This window comes from Mesoplodon densirostris, chromosome 12 (assembly GCF_025265405.1).
Source record: "Mesoplodon densirostris isolate mMesDen1 chromosome 12, mMesDen1 primary haplotype, whole genome shotgun sequence".
Classification (NCBI taxonomy): domain Eukaryota; kingdom Metazoa; phylum Chordata; class Mammalia; order Artiodactyla; family Ziphiidae; genus Mesoplodon; species Mesoplodon densirostris.
In genome coordinates, this window is record NC_082672.1 from 88,806,773 (window position 1) to 88,826,031 (window position 19,259).

The 19,259-nt window shown below is 35.7% G+C and overlaps 1 protein-coding gene across 9 annotated transcripts in view; it reads right to left on the reverse strand.

Moving 5' to 3' along the window:
• Nucleotides 1–6,035: 6,035 nt before the first annotated feature.
• The window catches only part of IBTK (inhibitor of Bruton tyrosine kinase), a 186,356-nt gene continuing 173,132 nt past the window's right edge, over nucleotides 6,036–19,259 (reverse strand). For all 9 annotated transcript variants that reach the window (XM_060115369.1, XM_060115367.1, XM_060115368.1 and 6 more), the window contains 4 exons: nucleotides 17,697–17,846; nucleotides 8,667–8,738; nucleotides 8,125–8,257; nucleotides 6,036–7,345 (listed from right to left, as the gene is read on the reverse strand). In XM_060115369.1, the coding sequence (XP_059971352.1) occupies nucleotides 7,214–7,345; nucleotides 8,125–8,257; nucleotides 8,667–8,738; nucleotides 17,697–17,846 (487 nt within the window). In that variant the 3' untranslated portion in view covers nucleotides 6,036–7,213. The remainder of the gene's footprint in view (nucleotides 7,346–8,124; nucleotides 8,258–8,666; nucleotides 8,739–17,696; nucleotides 17,847–19,259) is intronic.

A 19,259-nucleotide genomic window follows, 5' to 3' on the forward strand; every position in this document is an offset into this window, starting at 1 on the left:
AACTTTACTGAATTCATTTATTCTAACAGTTTTTTGATGGAGTCTTTAGGGTTTTCTGTAAATAATGTGTTACCTGCAAATAGTGAAGTTTTACTTTTTTCCTTTCCAATTTGGGGGCCTTTTATTTATTTATTTAGCCTAACTGCTCTAGGGCTTCCAATACTATGCTGAATATTAAGTGGTGAAAGTTGGCATCCTTGTTTTGTTCCTGATCTTGGAGTAAAAGCTTTTAGCTTTCAACCACTGAGTATGATGTTGGCTCTGGGCTTGTCATAAGTGGCCTTTATTCCCTCTAAACCCACTTTGTTAAGAGTCATCACAAATGAATGTTAGATTTTGTCAAATGCTTTTTATCCATCTATTGAGATGATTTTTATCCTTCATTTTGATTTGCAGATACTGAATCACCCTTGCATCCCTGAAGTAAATTCCACTTCATCATGGTGTATTAGCCTTTTAATGTATTGTTGAATTCAGTTTGATAATATTTTGTTGAGGATTTTTGTTTTTATATTCATCAGGGATATTGGCCTGTAGTTTCTCTTTTTCTGTGGCATCTTTGCCTGGTTTTAGTATCAGAGTAACGTGGCATGCAACAGAATCACCTGGAGGCCTTGCTAAAACATCGATTGTGGGGATCCACTCTACACGTTTTGGATTCCATAGAACTGGAGTGGAGCCTGATAATTTGTATTTCTCTTAAGTTCCCAGTGATGTTGGTTGCTAATGTGGAGACCAAACTGAGAACCACTGATCAATGATTATCCTCAGTTTCTTCCCTGCAGTTTAGGAGAAACAGATAGTACTTCTCTCCTTTCCCACAAGTTTTACTTTGTACTCTTGATTCCATCTTCATCCCCATTCTGCAATTATTTACTCTATTCCCAGCACCTCCAATCTCTTTCTCTATGCATTGAATTCTCACCTTCTGCTTTCTTGATGCACAGACTTCCATTTTTAAAACATAAAACAAGTGACCCATCTATCATTTCTGTGTCTCATGCATCTACCTGTTCACTGCCAAGTTTCTAAATGAAATATCCTTGAATCAAAACCTCTACATTCTCTTACTATTCTCCATTACTCGGATCATCTCTAATCAATTAGAGTCCTAGCAGGAAACAAACAGCACTCTCAACTTGGGTAAATTACTGAAGGACTCTTTATAATGTCGGCAGGATATAGAGAAACTACAATGAATACCGCAGTAACCTGGGCTAGAAATAATGGGAGATCTTTTGCCATTCCTAGAACTGAATGGGTAAAGGGAAACAGAATCTGGAGAGAAAAGTGCTGTGTGGAGAGTGAGCTACCTGATAGGAGCCTGTGAGACGTGTGGCCCATAGCAACACCATGGAGGTAAAGGGCAGAAAACAAAAAAGCTTTATCTTTCCTCCTGTCAATATGCCAGTATTCTGCTAGTGTTCCAAATTGGCTAATGTAACCGGAAGCCAGAGGTTGCCTAACCCTGGCTGGTAAATAAGCTGACTGGTAAAGTCCTAGAGTTCAACTCCACAAGACACAGTAGAGGGGAGAAGAACAGAGAATGGATCTGAGGTGCAAACAGAATATATCCAGCACAGACCACTCCTTTTCTTCTTCAGCATCTATTCTTGTCCTTTATTTAGGCAACAAATTTATGTCTGCAACATAGGAAACAGAGACCTGTAAGCTACCATTTCATAAGAGGTTGATGTCAATTAAGTCATACTCTTCTCCTGAATACAATGGAACTTTCCATATGTTAGATGATAAGACATGTCTCAAATTTAAAGGACTGAAACAATAAAAAATAAGTATTCCAAATTTAACAAAATTATATTAGAAATCAACAACAAAAGGATATTGGGGGAAATTCACAAATATTTTGAAATTAAACAATATAATTTTTAAATAATCCATGGTTCAAAGAAGAAATCAAGAGGAAATTAGAAAGTATTTTGAACTGAATGAAAATGAAAACACAACATATAAAAGTTTATGTAATGCAGCTAAAGCAGTGCTTACCAGCAAATTTACAGCTTTAAATGCCTATGTTTTGGAAAGAAGAAAGACCTTATATCAATAATCTAAGCTTAAACAGCCAGAAAAAGAACAGCAAATTAAAGCTAAAGCAAGAAGGAAAAAAGGAAATAATAAAGATCAGGGTTGAAACAAGGGGGATGCAGGCAAACTAGGGAAAGATCAAAAGGATCCATAACGTTGGTTCTTTGAACAGAACAATAAAATTGATATGATCAAAGAAAAAAAGAGAAATGGACTACCAAAATCAAGAATGAAAGTGGGGACCTCACCACCAACTCTACACAAATTAAAAGGATTAGAAGTAAATGCTATGAACAACTTTATGCCAACAAACTAGACAATTTAGATGAACTGGAAAAATTCCTAGACACACAAATTACTGAAACTGACTCAAGAAGACAGAAAATCTCAAAAGACTTACATATAACATGTAAAGAGAAAGAAACTGAATTAATAATTTAAAACCTTTCCACAAGGAAAAGTCCATAACCAGATGGCTTCACTGGTTCATTCTATCAAATATTTAAATAATACCAATCATTTATCAACATCCAGAACACAGAGGAAAAGGGACTACTTCTTAAATCACTCCATAAGGCCATTATTAAACTAATTCTAAAGCTAGAAAAAGAGAGCACAAGAAAACCCACAGACCAATATGATGAATTATAGAAACAGAAATCCTCCATGAAATACTAGCGAATCAAATCCATCACCTCTTTCCAAGAGACTGTTAATGGTCCATTGCTTGACTTACTGGTATATCACTAAAGTAAACCTTTTTGTCTTGTGTTAGAGTTCAAGATTTTGAAGATTTAAATACACACAAATACACACAAGAAAGAAAAAAGTGCCTAGCCTATGCCTTCAAACTATAAGTAATAGTAAAAGTAAAAGACAAACAGAAAAACAAAAATAATGGCAGAATTTGACAAGTTCCCTAAAAGATATAAAGTGTTAAGAGAGAATGGGAACATAATTGATCCATGTATACTAATACTTTATTTTGGTTTACTTTTGAGGAGGTATGAGAAGGAAAAAACAAAAAGTTTATAAGGAAAATAAAATTGGGGTTGCCTTTATCATGGACGGGTAGAATTTCAATAGGTGAAGAGAAAGAAAAATTTAGGTAGAGATCTACACAAGCAAAGCTTGAAGCCTATTTGGGAGAAACATCAGGTCAGGTTTGGCTCCACCACTGTGTATAGATTTTTTAAAAAAAGAAAAAGAAAAAGAAATCACTGGAAGCCCAAGCTGAGGGAATATGAACTTAAAGTGTAGAGGGAGTAACTTAAGTTTTCAGAGCAGGAAGATATGCTTTGGGGGTATAAGTTTGAGAGTTAAGAATTTAATGGTCTTGGACCAGGAAACAGAGAATGGGGTGGCAGTTAAGGGACTCAACAATTAAGGGACTTAAGCAGTTAAGTGGACCACTTTCTCGACCTTTCAGGAGTTGGCGAGGTCAAAACTATTTTCATAACATGTTACCTGCCTTTTTCAATCTCAGTCTTTCAAGTTTCCAGACACTATGACATTTGTTTTCACAACAGATTAAATGTGGAAGCAGATATGAGAATGTAGGAGTCCTCTATTAAACCAGACAGTAAAGGCCTAAACCTGAAATACTGAGTTACATATTTTCATATATATGAAAATATAAAACAAGCTCACTCTTCTAATTTTGTTTTGTAAAACAGTTACATTTTCATTAAAAATTTTATTTATGTTAGTATGTGTTGGCTTATGATTTTTAAATGAACTAAATTTTAAAGTTTGTTCTAATTTGCAATACATTATATGTGATAGATATGTAATGAATATAAAACAAAAGCTCTTTGGGGTCCTCAATAATTTAGTCAGTATAAAGGGATCCTGACACCAAAAAGTTTGAGAACTTTCAGAAAAACTCTAGGACCTAAAACAGAGTAGTAGTAATGTGAATGAAATGAAAAAAATTAGATAAAAGATATTGCAGAGACAGAACTGACAGGAGTTGGACAATAAATGTGGGGACAAAATGGGGAAAGAGACAAAGAAACCAAAAGTTTAGCCTTAATGATTTAGGAGAATGACAGACTAAGAGATAAGGAAATAAAAAAAGATCAGAGAGTTTGGAAAAGGCAAGAATCCAGTTTTGACACAAATAGCCAAGCAGCCAAGTAGAGACATACAAGAAAATGAAATATATATAGGGTCTAAAATATAGTTTGATGGTCATGTGTATAGGAAAGACCAGGTTGTTTTGGCATCTTACATGATTGAACATCACCTCAAGCAAAAAAGATATACATCAACATTACCATGAATATCTTGGATACACTTGTCCCCAATTCCCTGGTGGGAGGTTGCTGCAGTTTCTTCTGAAAATAGCTCTTAAATTGGTAATTCTGGAAGCTTCTGGGTTATATGTATTTTTACTAAGTGCTTTTTAATATTTTCTTAGTCTTGGCTAAATTGCTACAGACATTAGTGATTTCTAAGAGGCAGTCTGGTGTAGTTGTAGGTGGACCAGACTGAAAAGACAGAAGATTTCAATCTCATTAGTCACTTTCTCTGGAGTTCATGCTCTTCAATTTATATAATAAAGCAAATATACAGGGTCAATCTACAAGGACTTCCCTGGTGGCGCAGTCCTGATTCATAAGAATCTGCCTGCCAATGCAGGGGACATGGGTTCAGTCCCTGGTCCAGGAAAATCCTACACGCGGTGGAGCAGCTAAGCCTGTGCGCCACAACTACTGAGCCTGCGCTCTAGAGCCCGCAAGCCACGACTACTGAGCCCACGTGCCACAACTATTGAAGCCTGTGCTCCATAACAAGAGAAGCCACCTCAGTGAGAAGCCCGTGCACCACAATGAACAATAGCCCCCACTCGCCACAACTAGAGAAAGCCGGCGCACAGCAACGAAGACCCAACGCAGCCAAAAACATAAAGTTTTATGAATCAGCTGTCAACCCCCTTATCATGAACTAAAAAATACAACCCAGCCTCCAAAAGAGTATAGAACCAACCAAGATATTAACTAGCAATACCTTTCTCAACTATCTGTTGTTGTTCCTCTATAAAGATTGTCTACAATTTATTTTAAAAGCCACCTCTTTAGACTTTACGAGAAGTCCTGAACCCTAGTATTTTGTCAACAAATACGACTTTACCTGACTGGTCTTGACTTTGCAAATGTTAAGCATATTCTGCTCTGACACCTCTACCCCCAATCCCAATTCCCCATCCGATCAACACCTTTCTAAGCTAAGGAGTTCTATGATTGTTCTGGTCAATCTTAAAAACCTCTTCATCCTACTGATCCCTTAAATTGCCCATTTCTAGAGTCTTAAGACTTTCTTGAAGTCATGCGATTAAAGATGAGTTAATTATTGTAGGCAGAATAATGTTAAGGAAAAAACCCATCACTTTCCTGGGCTTTTTGGTCACAATGTATCAGGTTGCTATCTTCATGTAGTTTATAGCAGTGCTTACCTTTCATTTTACTAGCAAAAGAACTTTTTTCTCCCAAATGAAGTTTTATATAATACCCCACTATATAAAACAGGTCGTAAAGTGCAACTGCTCTGAATGAGGTTTGTGAAGACCTAAAACCCCAGACTTGGTCAACCCTGGCCCCTCCTTCACATCCCACTCACCAAAGGCCCTTAGGGTGCTTTCCAGGCAGCATGGGGTACACCAGGAAAATCATCACTTTATGGCATCTTTAAAGATGCCAAGAAGCATGGAAGAATCAAAGGTTCAAATGAAATAAATCAATTACTTCAGAAGATCTCTTTACAGCAACATCCATAAAACATTATAAAATTAATTGCTTCTCAATTTACTCAAACATACAGGTGCACTTGAGGAAAACTGCCCTTTTTAAAGTAGTTAAGGAATGGATACAGCATCAACTTCAACAAATACTGGCTACAATATATGATATTAGGAGGAATCATTAGTAATTCCTCCTATAACAGATGTCAATATAGTATAAGATATCAAACACACAGTAACAGTGAAATGGATCAAGATTATTTTTTATTGCACATTTGCTTACAAGTTTGCTGCTTTGGGTGGAGCTAAAGCTCAAGTGCTGAGTTAATTTCAGCCATATTTTCGTCAACCTAATTATAGCAGTGATTTGCCTGTATGTTCCCCTTGGCTTACTATTTCTCAGAAACATTAACTTTCCCAATTTGTCTAGGTGCTGGAGCACAGATTTAACATTTGTTTTTTAAAATATTTAACCACTCAAAAACAACCCAAACAGCATACTGTAAAGAGAACAATGTTTATGTCTATTCATATAACCCAGGCTCAGAGAATTTCTGATTATATAACATTGTAAAGGTAACTGTAAACCAACCTTCTTCCAAACTATTCATTCTTATATGTATAATTAAGCATTTATTTTAGAAAACTGTAACACTTTCAGAAATGGATTCTGTCACAATAAGGCTTTTATAAGGTCTCCTCTCCCCATCCAAAAACAATCCCCACAATGACTCCAAATCTTATAAGAAACTATTATCTTAGACTAAGCTGCTCAGAATAGTATTCTTATTTCCTTTCCACCATACTCCACAGTTCAATGCAAAATGGAGAATGTGCTGTTGAAACCGAAATAAAATGGCATTCAAGCAGCTCAAGCTTTAAAAATCAGGCCAGAACGTTCAAAGCCTGATGAAAAAGACGCAAGAATGGAGGCATAACTACTATAGCAAACACAAAATTTTGGCCATTGATGGATCAAAAGTAATGGCTGACACTCCTACTTTAAGCTCATCAATGTCACACTAAAAAAAAAAAAAAAAAAAAAAAGATATTTGGCAAAAATCTTCTAAATTATTTATCCCAAATTCTCAAATGGAAAGTTAATTTTTAATGCATCACTCTTAAATTTTACACTTCAATCACTCATGTTTTCCTTTTAAGACTATTCAGAAAAATAGTTCTATTTAAACTTAACCTAGTGTTTCCTCTCACACATTTTTACACAAAAGGTTACTAAAATCACAATTCTGAGGGATTTCTTCTTAATCATACAAACAGTATATGCTTAAAGTTTAGTAAAGAAATTAAATCCTTTCTTATTCTACCTAGAATGATCTGTTACCAAATTTGTAAGAACTCTTTTTCCATAGCATTTATTTATAACAGTCACAACTTATGAAAATTGTATCTCAACTCCATGGTGAACTAGCATCCATGCTTATTCCACATAGGTACTGCCAGTGGTCCCTGTGGTGTCCTTTCAACAATGACAAACTCATCAGGGTTGCCAAATGCTTCATAGAAAATCAATAAATCTTGTATCGCATGCTCCTCAATCTGAAAGGAGGAAGGAAAAAAGAGAAGTTGCTTTACTCCTTCAATTATAAACCGAGCAGGATTCTATTAGCTTTCCAATTTCCTTTTGTGGAACTACCACTTTCTATGCATACAAGACAGTGGAATAGGTATCCTGCTATCCCCTTCAAAAGGAGAAGGGTTGAGGCCTGAGTTAGAATAATCAGATACCCACCTTCCCTTGATTTTAATCTAGAGCAAGGAAAAAGAAACTGAAGATAGCTGTTGGAATCCATTCATTCCAATTGCTCATCCTGTGAGATACTTTCTGTTGTTGTACAAGTCTAGTTCTTTAAGCTCTTTAGGACAACTATGAGTCTTGTCTGTTTCCTAAGCCTGGCTCTCTGGTTTTCAGCTAAGTCTGTGGAATCTCAGTGTCTCTCAAATAAGTTCTCTTCTCCTTAAGTTAGCCTGACTTAGTGTCTGTGGCTTACAACCTAAGAACTCTTACTGATACAGAAGCCAGGTGTAGAGCTAGATAATGCCAAGTTCTCTACTGGTCACTTTTAAGAACAGTCCAAAGCATCACCAGTGCTAAAAATATTAGCTTTAGCACAATTTATTAGTTGTAAATTAATTATCCTGAATACCTTCAATTAATACTTGCTGAATGCTTCAGTTTTGTTTTACATTGCACTCACATTTTAATGTGATAAATACATGCACCTCTGCAAAGCAAACAGAGAATTTTCTTAAGACCTAAGAATGAAATGTAGTACAGTTCTTACCCTAAATTAAACCCAAATAAGCATGTTATTTACCTGAATCAAAGCCAAGGGTTTTTCTCGACTTCTGATAAGAGCTGCTTCCTGCTGTAGCTCTTCTTCTACAATAGATGCAAAAGTGACTGGGGCTAGCAGGGAAGGAGCAGGCAATGAAGAACATAGCCAGGGACTGAAAGAAAAGGAATTATAAGTTTTCATTCATCTTGCCAAATTTTTGCACACAAAATCTCCTCTGAAATACTCTTTAACAGTGATACGTTTTTTCCTTGTGACCTATAATATAAGGGGACCTGGAAGCTTTTGTATTCAACTTACAGAATGACAAAGTGACAAATAGAAACAAGGAGAACTAATATTTTATTTGGATTGGTACTGTAGAGAAAACTTTGGAAACACCAAAAAGTGGAATGGAGCAAAGCTATATAACTAAACAGAAAGGTAACTCAAACTGTGGAGCAGAAAGTATTCAGATAATACATTCTACTCGATATCCTACTATTCCCAATTTCTTAATATTCTCTCTCAGTGCTAAAAAGCAGTCTAGCTTTGAGGTCCCAAAGCTAATCAATTAACCTTACTTGGGACTATCTAGAAGTGGTACATCTGAAACATGGTTGCCTTCTGGTCCTGGGGAACCATGAGTAGAACATCTGCAAAACAAGAAAAACTGAAGATTAAAGCTTCTAGTACCATTAGTAAAATCGCTTATTAATAGAAATACAGAGGAGGAATTGCAAGGCCCTGACTCAGAAGACAAATTAATATATGCGATCAGACTTACCTTTAAAATTGTAAGTAAAGAACAAAAAAATCTGTAGGTGGTTATAAAATCTTGTGTATAAAATACCATGGGGAAAGATCTTGCAAGAAATGGTCTGTTTTTCAGAAACAGAGACACAGATGTAGAAAACAAACTTACGGTTACCAAGGGGGAAACGGGGTGGCAGAGGAATAAATTGGGAGACTGGGATTGACATACACACACTACTATATATAAAATAGATAATTAATAAGGACCTACTGTATAGCACAGGGAACTCTACTCAGTACTCTGTAATGGCCTACACGGGAAAAGAATCTAAGAAAGAGTGGATATATGTATATGTATAACTGATTCACTTCGCTATACACCTGAAACTAACACAACACTGTAAATCAACTATACTCCCCCCCTCAAAAAAAATGGTCTGTTTTTTCTAATAATATTCATATAGCCAATTTACTGTAATCAAACATATGTTAGGACATATAGACAACTTTGTGAAGAATGTTTTATATTGGTAACATTTATGAATAAGAGTGACACATTAGCACTGAGTTTCAAAATATATAGAAACAAGATAATTAGCAGCCAAATTTTGTGACTATAATATAGCCTAAATTTTGTAAGCAAGAAAAATACAGTAAATACTCCGATACTCTAGGGATTATAGATAGGACAGAAATTTTTTTTATTGAAGTACAGTTGATTTACAATGTTGTGTTAATTACTGCTGTACAGCAAAGTCATTCAGTTATACGTTTGTATATACACACACACACACACACACACACATTCCTTTTTTTAAAATGTTCTTTTCCATTATGGTTTATCATAGGACATTGAATATAGTTCCCTGTGCTATACTGTAGGAGCTTGTTGTTTATCCATTCCATATACAATAGCTTACATCTGCTAAACCCAACCTCCCACTCCATCCTTTCCCCAGCCCCCTCGGCAACCACCAGTCTGTTCCCTCTGTCAGTGATCCTATTTCTTAGGTTCATTTGTGTCATATTTTAGAGTCCACATATATGTGGTATCATACGGTATTTGTCTTTCTTGTTCTGGCTTGCTTCACTTAGCATGATCATCTCTAGGTCCATCCATGTTGTTGTAAATGGCATTATTTCATTCTTGTTTATGGCTGAGTAATAGTCCATTGTTTATATATTCCACTTCTTTATCCATTCATCTGTCGATGGACATTTAGGTTGCTTCCTGTACTGCTGTACTGTACTGCTATGAAACTAGGGGTGCATGCATCTTTCTGAATTACAGTTTTGTCTGGATATATACCCAGGAGTGGGATTGCTGGATCATATGTAATTCTATTTTTAATTTTCTGAGGAACCTCCATACTGTTTTCCACAGTGGCTCCACCAGTTTACATTCCTACCCACAGTGTAGTAGGGTCCCTTTTTTTCCACATCCTCTCCAGCATTTATCTGTAGACCTTTTAATGATGGCCATTCTGACTGGTGTAAGGTGGTACCTCATTGTAGTTTTGATTTGCATTTCTCCAATAATTAGCGATGTTGAGCATCTTTTCATGTACCTATTGGCCGTCTGTATGCCTTATTTGGAGAAATGTCTCTTTAGGTCTTCTGCCCATTTTTGGATAGGGTCGTTTTGTTGTTGAGTTGTATGAGCTGTTTGTATATTTTGGAAATTAAGCCCTGTCAGTCTCATAGTTTGCAAATATTTTTTCCCACTCTTTAGGCTGTCCTTTTTTTTTTTTTTAATGGTTTCCTGTGCTATGCAAAAGCTTGTACGTTTGATTAGGTCCCATTTGTTTATTTTTGTTTTTATTTCTATTGCCTTGGGAGACTGACCTAAGGAAACACTGGTACGATTTATGTCAGAGAATGTTTTGCCTATGTTCTCTTCTAGGAGGTTTTATTGTCATGTCTTATATTTAAGTCTTTAAGCCATTTTGAGTTTATTTTTGTGTATGGCGAGAGGGTGTTCTAACTTCATGAGTTACATGTGGCTGATAGGACAGAAACTTAAGACACAATCTGCCTTCTAAGAACTCACAAACTAGATCAGGAAACAACATATAAAATGACATAATACAACAGAAAAGAATTTAAGAAAACAAAAGGTCTTCTGACTGACTATAAGGACTATAAAAACCATGGAGAAGACAGTAAAAGGGCTATAGAATGAGGGGGGCGGTGGTAAGAAGCATTCCTGTAAGGAGAAGAATTAACAAAGGAACTACAGAGCGTGGCCTAAATGTGGAATTCTATGCTTAGAAAAATACCTAGAAATTACTTAGATTAATCCAATGCCCTCTTTTCAGCAATAAGCAAATTTAGGTCCAGCTGGGTTTAACAACAGAAAGTCAAACAGCAAGTGAACAAACAGGGCCTAAAATACTGACTTCCTGATTCATTTATGCACATTTATTAGGTTTGTTTCAGCACTATGGTACTGAAAATCAGGCTGATTAAAACTCAGTCCCCTCCACTAAAAAAAACTCTGGTAAAAGAGACTTTAAAAGGTATTTAAGAATGATAAAGCAATGTGAGAGTATATAATTAATATTTATACCAATATGTACCAAGTACTATGGATTCACAGGAGAAATTAACAATATGGAGGAGGGTATAAACTCTTGGCTTCACTGAGGAAATGACATTAAAGCTGAGAGGAGTGGCACTGAGATAGGGTTTTGGTCATACAAATACATGGAACAGTATAAGATTTTGTTGGCTTAAGTAAAGGTAGGTTGTTCTCTTCAATAAACTGAATGATTGGATTAAGAGATTAGGAGGGAAATAAAGTTAAAATGAAATAGTAGGGTCAGAGTACAAATACATTAAGAACTAAAATGATTAAACCTGATGTGTGAGTGGGCAAACAAATTTACTGAGAGTATTTTCATCTCTCATTTAATCTTTGTAATACTCCGTGAAGAAAGCATGCATTATTTCCATTATACTGATTAGTAAACTAATACTCAAAGAATATTCAATAATTTGCCTGACTCGCAAATTGGGGAAATGCTAAGGACAGAACTCACATCCAGGCCTTTTTCACTCAGAATACAGTGTACTTTCTATACACTATGGTGTAGAATACAGTCCATTAAAAATGTCGTCTCATTCTTTAAGGACTGGTTCAAATATCACCTTTCCTCTTTTTAGAGCACTTCAATTACTGTTCTAAAACTTCACACACATCTGTCTTAACTGCTAGACTAGTCTCTCAAGGTACAGGACTCTGTTTCTTTCATCTTTGTATCTCAGTGTCCAGCAAAACACCTGGAACATAGTTGTTTGTAAAAAAAAAAAAAAAAAGTAATTAGAGAATAAATAACTGAAGCAGAAAGCCAAAGGATTTAAAATATGGGACAGAATAAAAGCAGAGTTTTTCTTTAAAAAATTCCTCATTCTTTCGAATTACTAATAACTTCTTCCTTCCAGATGTGGGTACTGGAATACAAAATGAAATGAAAATGGGTACTCATTAGGTTCTTAGTTTTAATGAAGTGCTATGACTTGAATCCTGCTGGATACCTGACCTATGACATCCAAAAAAATAAGGGAAGTCTCCAGGATGAAGTAAAAGACTTAAAGCCAGAAGAAAAATGAAGCCAAGGAGATGAACTAGAAAGCTGTTGGGATAAACCTGTTAGGAAATGATGAGAATCTAAACTAAAATGACTATAAAATAAACGGGAAAATTCTATGTTCTAATGGTATAGATAACTACCTTGGACAGGCTAAATGCAAATCCCCTTGGTTAAGTTCCTTGAAAGGTCCTTAAGTCAGGGCTGGAGATTAGAGGCCTTCTAGGACAATAAATTATAACATAGCATAACAAAACAGATAATGACTAAACTGGTGCTCAAAAATCATCCTGGTGTCTAGGGATCAGCTAAAGTGTTTTGACACGTTCAAAGAAATGCAAAAATCATGTAGAACCAATTATTTTTTCATTGTTAAGTAAGAAGCAGCAACTATAAGCCCTATCTTTGAAAATGATGTCACTGGCAAACAGAACTGAATATAAGGACTAAAGTATCTTGTATAGGCCTTGTTAAATCAAAGCCAAACAATCAGAGCTTAAGCATAACAATTTTATCTATGTAACATTCTGTAGTTCATAAAGTACTTTCATATGATAGGCATTACTGTTCTCGTTTCAGAAAGGTTCACAGAGGGCTGCTGTAAGCATTAGACTTAAATCTGTTTCATAAGATGTTAGAATTCTTTCCATTAATGATTTTCCTATGGATAATCTCATTAATTATAAATTTACTTAAACAGCTATAAGTCTGTCAAAATTTCATCTTACAATGAAGCAAAATTGCCAAATAAAACAGAGCTATGACTAAACAAATATAAAAACAGTATAAGCTTTCCAAAAATAAATAGCATTATTAAGCCTTAGGTATTTGCAACACAAACAGACATCCCAATAGATAATCCATATAAAATTTAGCCTTCTGAAAATAAAACCAACATAAAAGAGCTGGCTAAAATCTTTCAAAGATTTTTGTTCAAACTGAAGAATATTAATCTTGCCAAATTTAGACTTCAAGAGAAAAACTAAATTACTTTTTGCTCACATAGTTGACTATTTTAAAAAAGAATTTTATATTATCCCAGTTACAAAGATTTTATATAAAATTAGAGCTGATATAATGATTCTGTCTCACACATAGTTTTTCTTACTAATTAGAAACACAAGATCACATTTTCTGCCTAGAATTACATAAGGAGGTATTTAAGTGAAAGGAAAATGAAAGAAAACACATTAAAATGAAAAAGAACACAGAAGTAACAATAAACAAACAGAAACGGCATTAATCCTTCTTTTCACATCAATAAGTAACAACACTGCCATTCTTCTAGTTCCCTAGCCTTGGGGCGGGGGGGGGGGGAATATCACATTTCCTACAATTAAAACAAGAATTTATTATTTGTGGAATTTCCTGAGATGAGCCCTCCACCCCTGTCACCCTGACTCCCTAAAGAATCATAAGCATTCTTGTCTTCTTGCTTTAATTCCCACCATTTCATCTGTTTATGCTGCCGTTTCTCCTCTCTTCCTTTAAAAATCCCATCCTGTGTTCAAAAGCTAGTAGCAATGAAGTGGATCGATATTTTTCTAACACTATTCATATGGCCATAAATATAACGATCAAATATTTGCGACTGAATAGGAAACGTGTTTATGAACGTAATACTCAAGCCTTTCCTCCTCAATGAAGTTTTTCCAGACAACTCTAGCCCACTGTCATTTTTCCTTCTCTGAACCACTCATACAGCACTTAGTCATATATTGCTTTGGGACTTCTTTAACACTGTTATATTATACTGCAATTTTATTCTTGTTCTGTCAGTTAAATTCTGTGTGTGCATAGACTTACCAACTTGATTTCAAACATAGTTAAGGATGCACCTGTGTATTATACTTCTTTTATATATACCCAAGAGAAGCCAGCAGAATACTGTACGTATGTCAAGTGTCCCATAATTTGCTGAGTTAATATTTTACTTTATCTGTTATGTTTTATTATTTCCTTAAAAAAAAGCTCTCCTATGATAACATATTTTCTATGATGAAATTAAAAATGAAACCCAAGCTGTTTTCTTTCTCAGTGATCAGATGATAACAAACAGCTATTTAAAACATTAACTTCCACTTGCCAAACACCCAAGCTATGGAGAGCATGATACTATCAGATAGCATACTATCACACACTCCTTTAACTAAAATTTGCAAAGCAGTCTAACAGCACAGACCAGTTTTCACAATTAAGAGCCTGATGGTATAGCACACCCTAGCGATCAAGTATGAAACCACATATCCTTAAAATTTTTAAAGTTCCACGACAAATAAAAGTATTTATCCAAAGAAAATAAATTTTAAAAAATACATTCAATTTAAAATGTAAAAATATTACAAAAACAATTGTAACATTCATACCTTAACATTTATACATCTAAGGCATACAATATAACTCATTACATTAGAAGTAAATGGTACTTGAAACAGCTACAATTTTTTTTCATTTATTCTTCTCCTCATTCACCAGATGCTCACTGAGCACCTACCACATGCTAGGAAACATTCTAATCAGTGATGAGCAAAGATCAATCTTCCTCACTCTCATTGAACATACAGCTAAAAATTGAGACATTAAAATACTTGTATTTGAAAACATTAAACAAAGAATCACACCAATAGTAAGTTTACAGTAATTCCCCCCTTATCCACAGGAACACATTCCAAATCCTCTAGTGGATGCCTGAAACTGCAGACAGTACTGAACCCTATACATACCATGTTTTTTCTTATACGTACATACCTATGATAAAGTTTCATTTATAAATTAGGCACAATAAGAAAGTTACAACAATAATAAAATAGAACAATTATAACATATTGTAATAAAAGTTATATGAATGTGGTCTCTAGCTCTTTCAAAATATCTTGTACAAATATAATGCCTTTTCCATCTTAACTAGGAACTTACGCACTGTGGCCGTAACTTCTACATTCTGAGGTATGATAGCAAAACTGACATGAATTTCTTTTTCCTTCTTCATAATGTCATGGATAGAAGACTCATTTGTATCACAGATCTTAGCAACCTAAGGATACAGTTTTTTTCCTCTCATTAGGTTGAGAACTTTCAATTTTTTCACTTAAAGGAAGCACTTTATGGCTTCTCTTTGGCATATCTGAATTGTCAACATCACTACTCTTGTGCTTTGGGGCCATTATTAAGTAAAATAAAGGTTACCTGAACAAGCACTGTGATACCCTGACAATCGATCTGATAACTCAGATGGCTATTAAGTGACTAACAGGCAGGATACGCTGGACAAAGGGATGATTCACGTCCCAGGTAAGATGGAGCAGGATGGCGAGAGATTTCATCACACTACTCGACAGCATCCAGTTTAAAACTTAAAAATTGTTTATTTCTGGAATTTTCCATTTAATATTTTCAGACTACAGTTGACAACGGGTAACCAGAACCACGGAAAGGAAAACCGCAGATAAGGAGGGACTACTCTAACTGTGCTAAGTGTGATGAGTGAGAAGCGCTATGAAGATGTAATAACAGGAAACTGACCCAGTAAGAGAATACGAGAAGTCAGACTTCTTCAAATACAACTGAACAGAGATCCGAGGAGAGTCGACTATTCAAAGGGTAAGTAAGTGGGAAGAAGTAACTGGTATTTGAGAAACTAAGAGAAGGCCAAGGTGGCTAAAATACAGAGATCATATTAAAAGGTAAAGCTAAAGAGGCTGGCAGGGGCTAGACTATGTGGGCCTTGAAGGCCATATAAGAACCCTAGCCTAGCTTTTATCCTACGAGGTTAAGATTTGCATTAAAAAAAAAAAACAAACCACCACACACACTAGCTCAATATATTGTAGAGGAGGAAGAAAGGCTACGACAAGACCAGTTAGGAGGCTTACTCAGATGGCCCAGGTGAAAGATCACAGTAGTCTGAATGAGGGTGATGGCAGTGGAGATGAGGTTTAATACATAGATCTGAGAAATATTTAAGAGATAAAACTGTCATGTCCTGCTGAAAGAATGGAAATTGCTGAAGAAGATGGACATGTCAAAGACTTGCAAATGACATTTACCGAGGAAGAGAAATCAAGAATAGGCTGGTTTTATGTTTTGTCTGTGTTTTTGTTTGATTTGGTTTTATGATAAGGCTAGGAGGAAAACATTGTTTGGTTGTGGACATAAAGTTTAAGGTATTTCTGAACATTGGTGATATCAAGAAGGCAGATGGAGAACAGAGGTGGACAGGCAGTTTAACTTTGAGTCTTTAGGGTATAGCTGGTAACTCAACATAGAAGCTCAGGAAATATCAGCATAGAAAGAATATAAGTGAAATGAGAAGACGACCTATAAGTGAACTTCAAGTACGACGAGTCATGTAAAAAGTCCGTGGTGTTGGCAATATGGAGGTCACTGCTGAACTTATTAGCCTGAACTGTTTGTTTAGTAATGGGATTGGAAGCCAGAATGGATTGAGAAGTGAGAGGGTGCTGACAGCTCTTTTGAGAAATCTGGCTGTGAAGGAAACAGGAAATTGGTAACAATAGGACAATTGCTAGAAAACACGTGGGGGATAAGTAGGGGATCGATTACCCCACCCATTCCACGTGTGAGAGACCTGCGCATATTCAAAACTAGACGGGAAAAAATCTACTTAGAAGGAAACCGCGTAAGAAAAAGAGAGGGATATTTAATAGTTGAAGCCTTCAGAAGTGGAAAGGGGTTAAGATACAAGGTACAGGTATAAATCCTAGCCTTAGATGGGAAGGATAACTCTTCTACTGTAAAACAAGAAAGGAAGATAAGATGAATACAAATAGAAGCAGATTTGTGTCTTGAAGTAGAAAAAATAAAGAAGTTATGTCTTTCTATTTAAAAGCATGGTCTACAGGACAACACTCATCATATAACTTACCATATAACTTACGTTTTTTCTTCTATTTCAGAAGACTATTCATTTTTTAAAAAATATAATAGATGTAGGGTCATTACAGAGGATGATAAACAACCAATTAAAATTTTTTTCTAATTAAAAATTTGAATAGAAAAACCTCATGAGATGTGTATACATATGTAATGCTACATTTATGAAATAAATATATATAAAATATATATGTATAAGTGTGTGTATGTTTACAAGGAGCACTCAAATGTAGTTTGGACATGGAATGCCAAGGAGTTGACACGTTAATTTTGAATGTAAAAAAATATATAAAAATCTACCTCATAAATCTTTAAAGATTATTTCAGGATACAGAACCACCACAGCACATTTTAAGGTAGGAAAATGATTATTACCTTACAACTTTTGCAGCCTGGGAACTTTCAATTCCTTTAAAACAAACTTTTTTGACATGATCTCCTGAGCTTTGGCCAGTAATAGATTTTTTTTCTTCTAGTAAGAAATCCCGGAATGACTTGGATGAAACTGAATGTAGAGAAGATGCCCTGTAAAAAAATCAATAGAGATCATGTAAAAAACACTCCTTTTTGCTGGAAGTGGCAAGGGGATAATGGAGAGAATATATACCAAAAATTTTACAATGATATAATTACAGTTTTCAATGTGATGTTGGATCCCTGCTGTCAACTGTAGACTAATCAAAACTGTGTGATAAGAAAAAAACAATCAATGGAGACCAACACTGGTGATAACCCAGATGGTGAAGTAAAAACAGCTATTATAACTATGCCTCTGGTAACAACAAAAAATATGGTCAGAATAAATTAATAAGAAAATCTGTATAGACCTATACCTCTTTTAAAAATTGAATTAATCCCACCAGCTTTTTATTGTAGAAATGAACAAAGTGATTCTATAATTTATATGGGAATACAAAAACCTAGATTAGCCAAAGTCGTCGTAAAAAAGAGATACAAAACTGGAAGAAGATAAAACAAGGTACAGTAATCAAGACAGTGGGGTATTAAGGATCAATGGAACAGATTAGAGAACCCAGTAATAGACCCTCATGTAGACAATCATTTTACTTTCAATAACAGAACTGCCAAAGCAACCCAGTGGGAAGAATGTTTTCTATAATAAACAAATGGTTTATAGAAGGAAAAAAACCCTTGACCTTTACTTCACACCATACCCCAAAATTATTTCAAGATGAATTATAGAACTAACATAAAAGCTAAATATCCTGGAAGAAAACAGAAGACTATCTTCGTAACTCAGTGGTAAGCAAAGGTTTCTTATTAAGAAAACAGAAAATATTTGTAAAACATACATCTGGCAAAGGACTTCTACCCAGACTCTCAAAAGAAATCCTAAGGACTTCCCTGGTGGTGCAGTGGTTAAGAATCCACCTACCAACGCAGGGGACACGGGTTCAAGCCCTGGTCTGGGCAGATCCCATGTGCTTCTGAGCAACTGGGCCCGTGCGCCACAACTACTGAGCCTGCACTCTGGAGCCTGTGCGCCACAACTCTGAGCCTGCTCACCACAATGCTGAAGCCCGTGCACACTAGAGCCCACATGCCGCAACTACTGAGCCCACACACCACAACTACTGAAGCCCGCGTGCTCTAGGGAAGGTGTGCTGCAACTGCTGAAGCCCACGCACCTATAGGCCGTGCTGCACAACAACAGAAGCCACCGCAATGCAAAGCCCACACACTGCAACAAAGAGTAGGCCCTGCTCGCCACAACTAGAGAAAGACCACGTGCAGCAATGAAGACCCAACACAGCCAAAAAAAAAAAAAAAAAAAAAGAAATCCTAGACCTAAAAAAACACAAATATAGAAGACAAGGCAATTTCAAAAGGCATACAGAAAGGATCTGAATAGACACTTCACAGAGGAAGAGGAGAAACCACTACACGCCCACCCAAACAGGTGAAATTAATTGACAA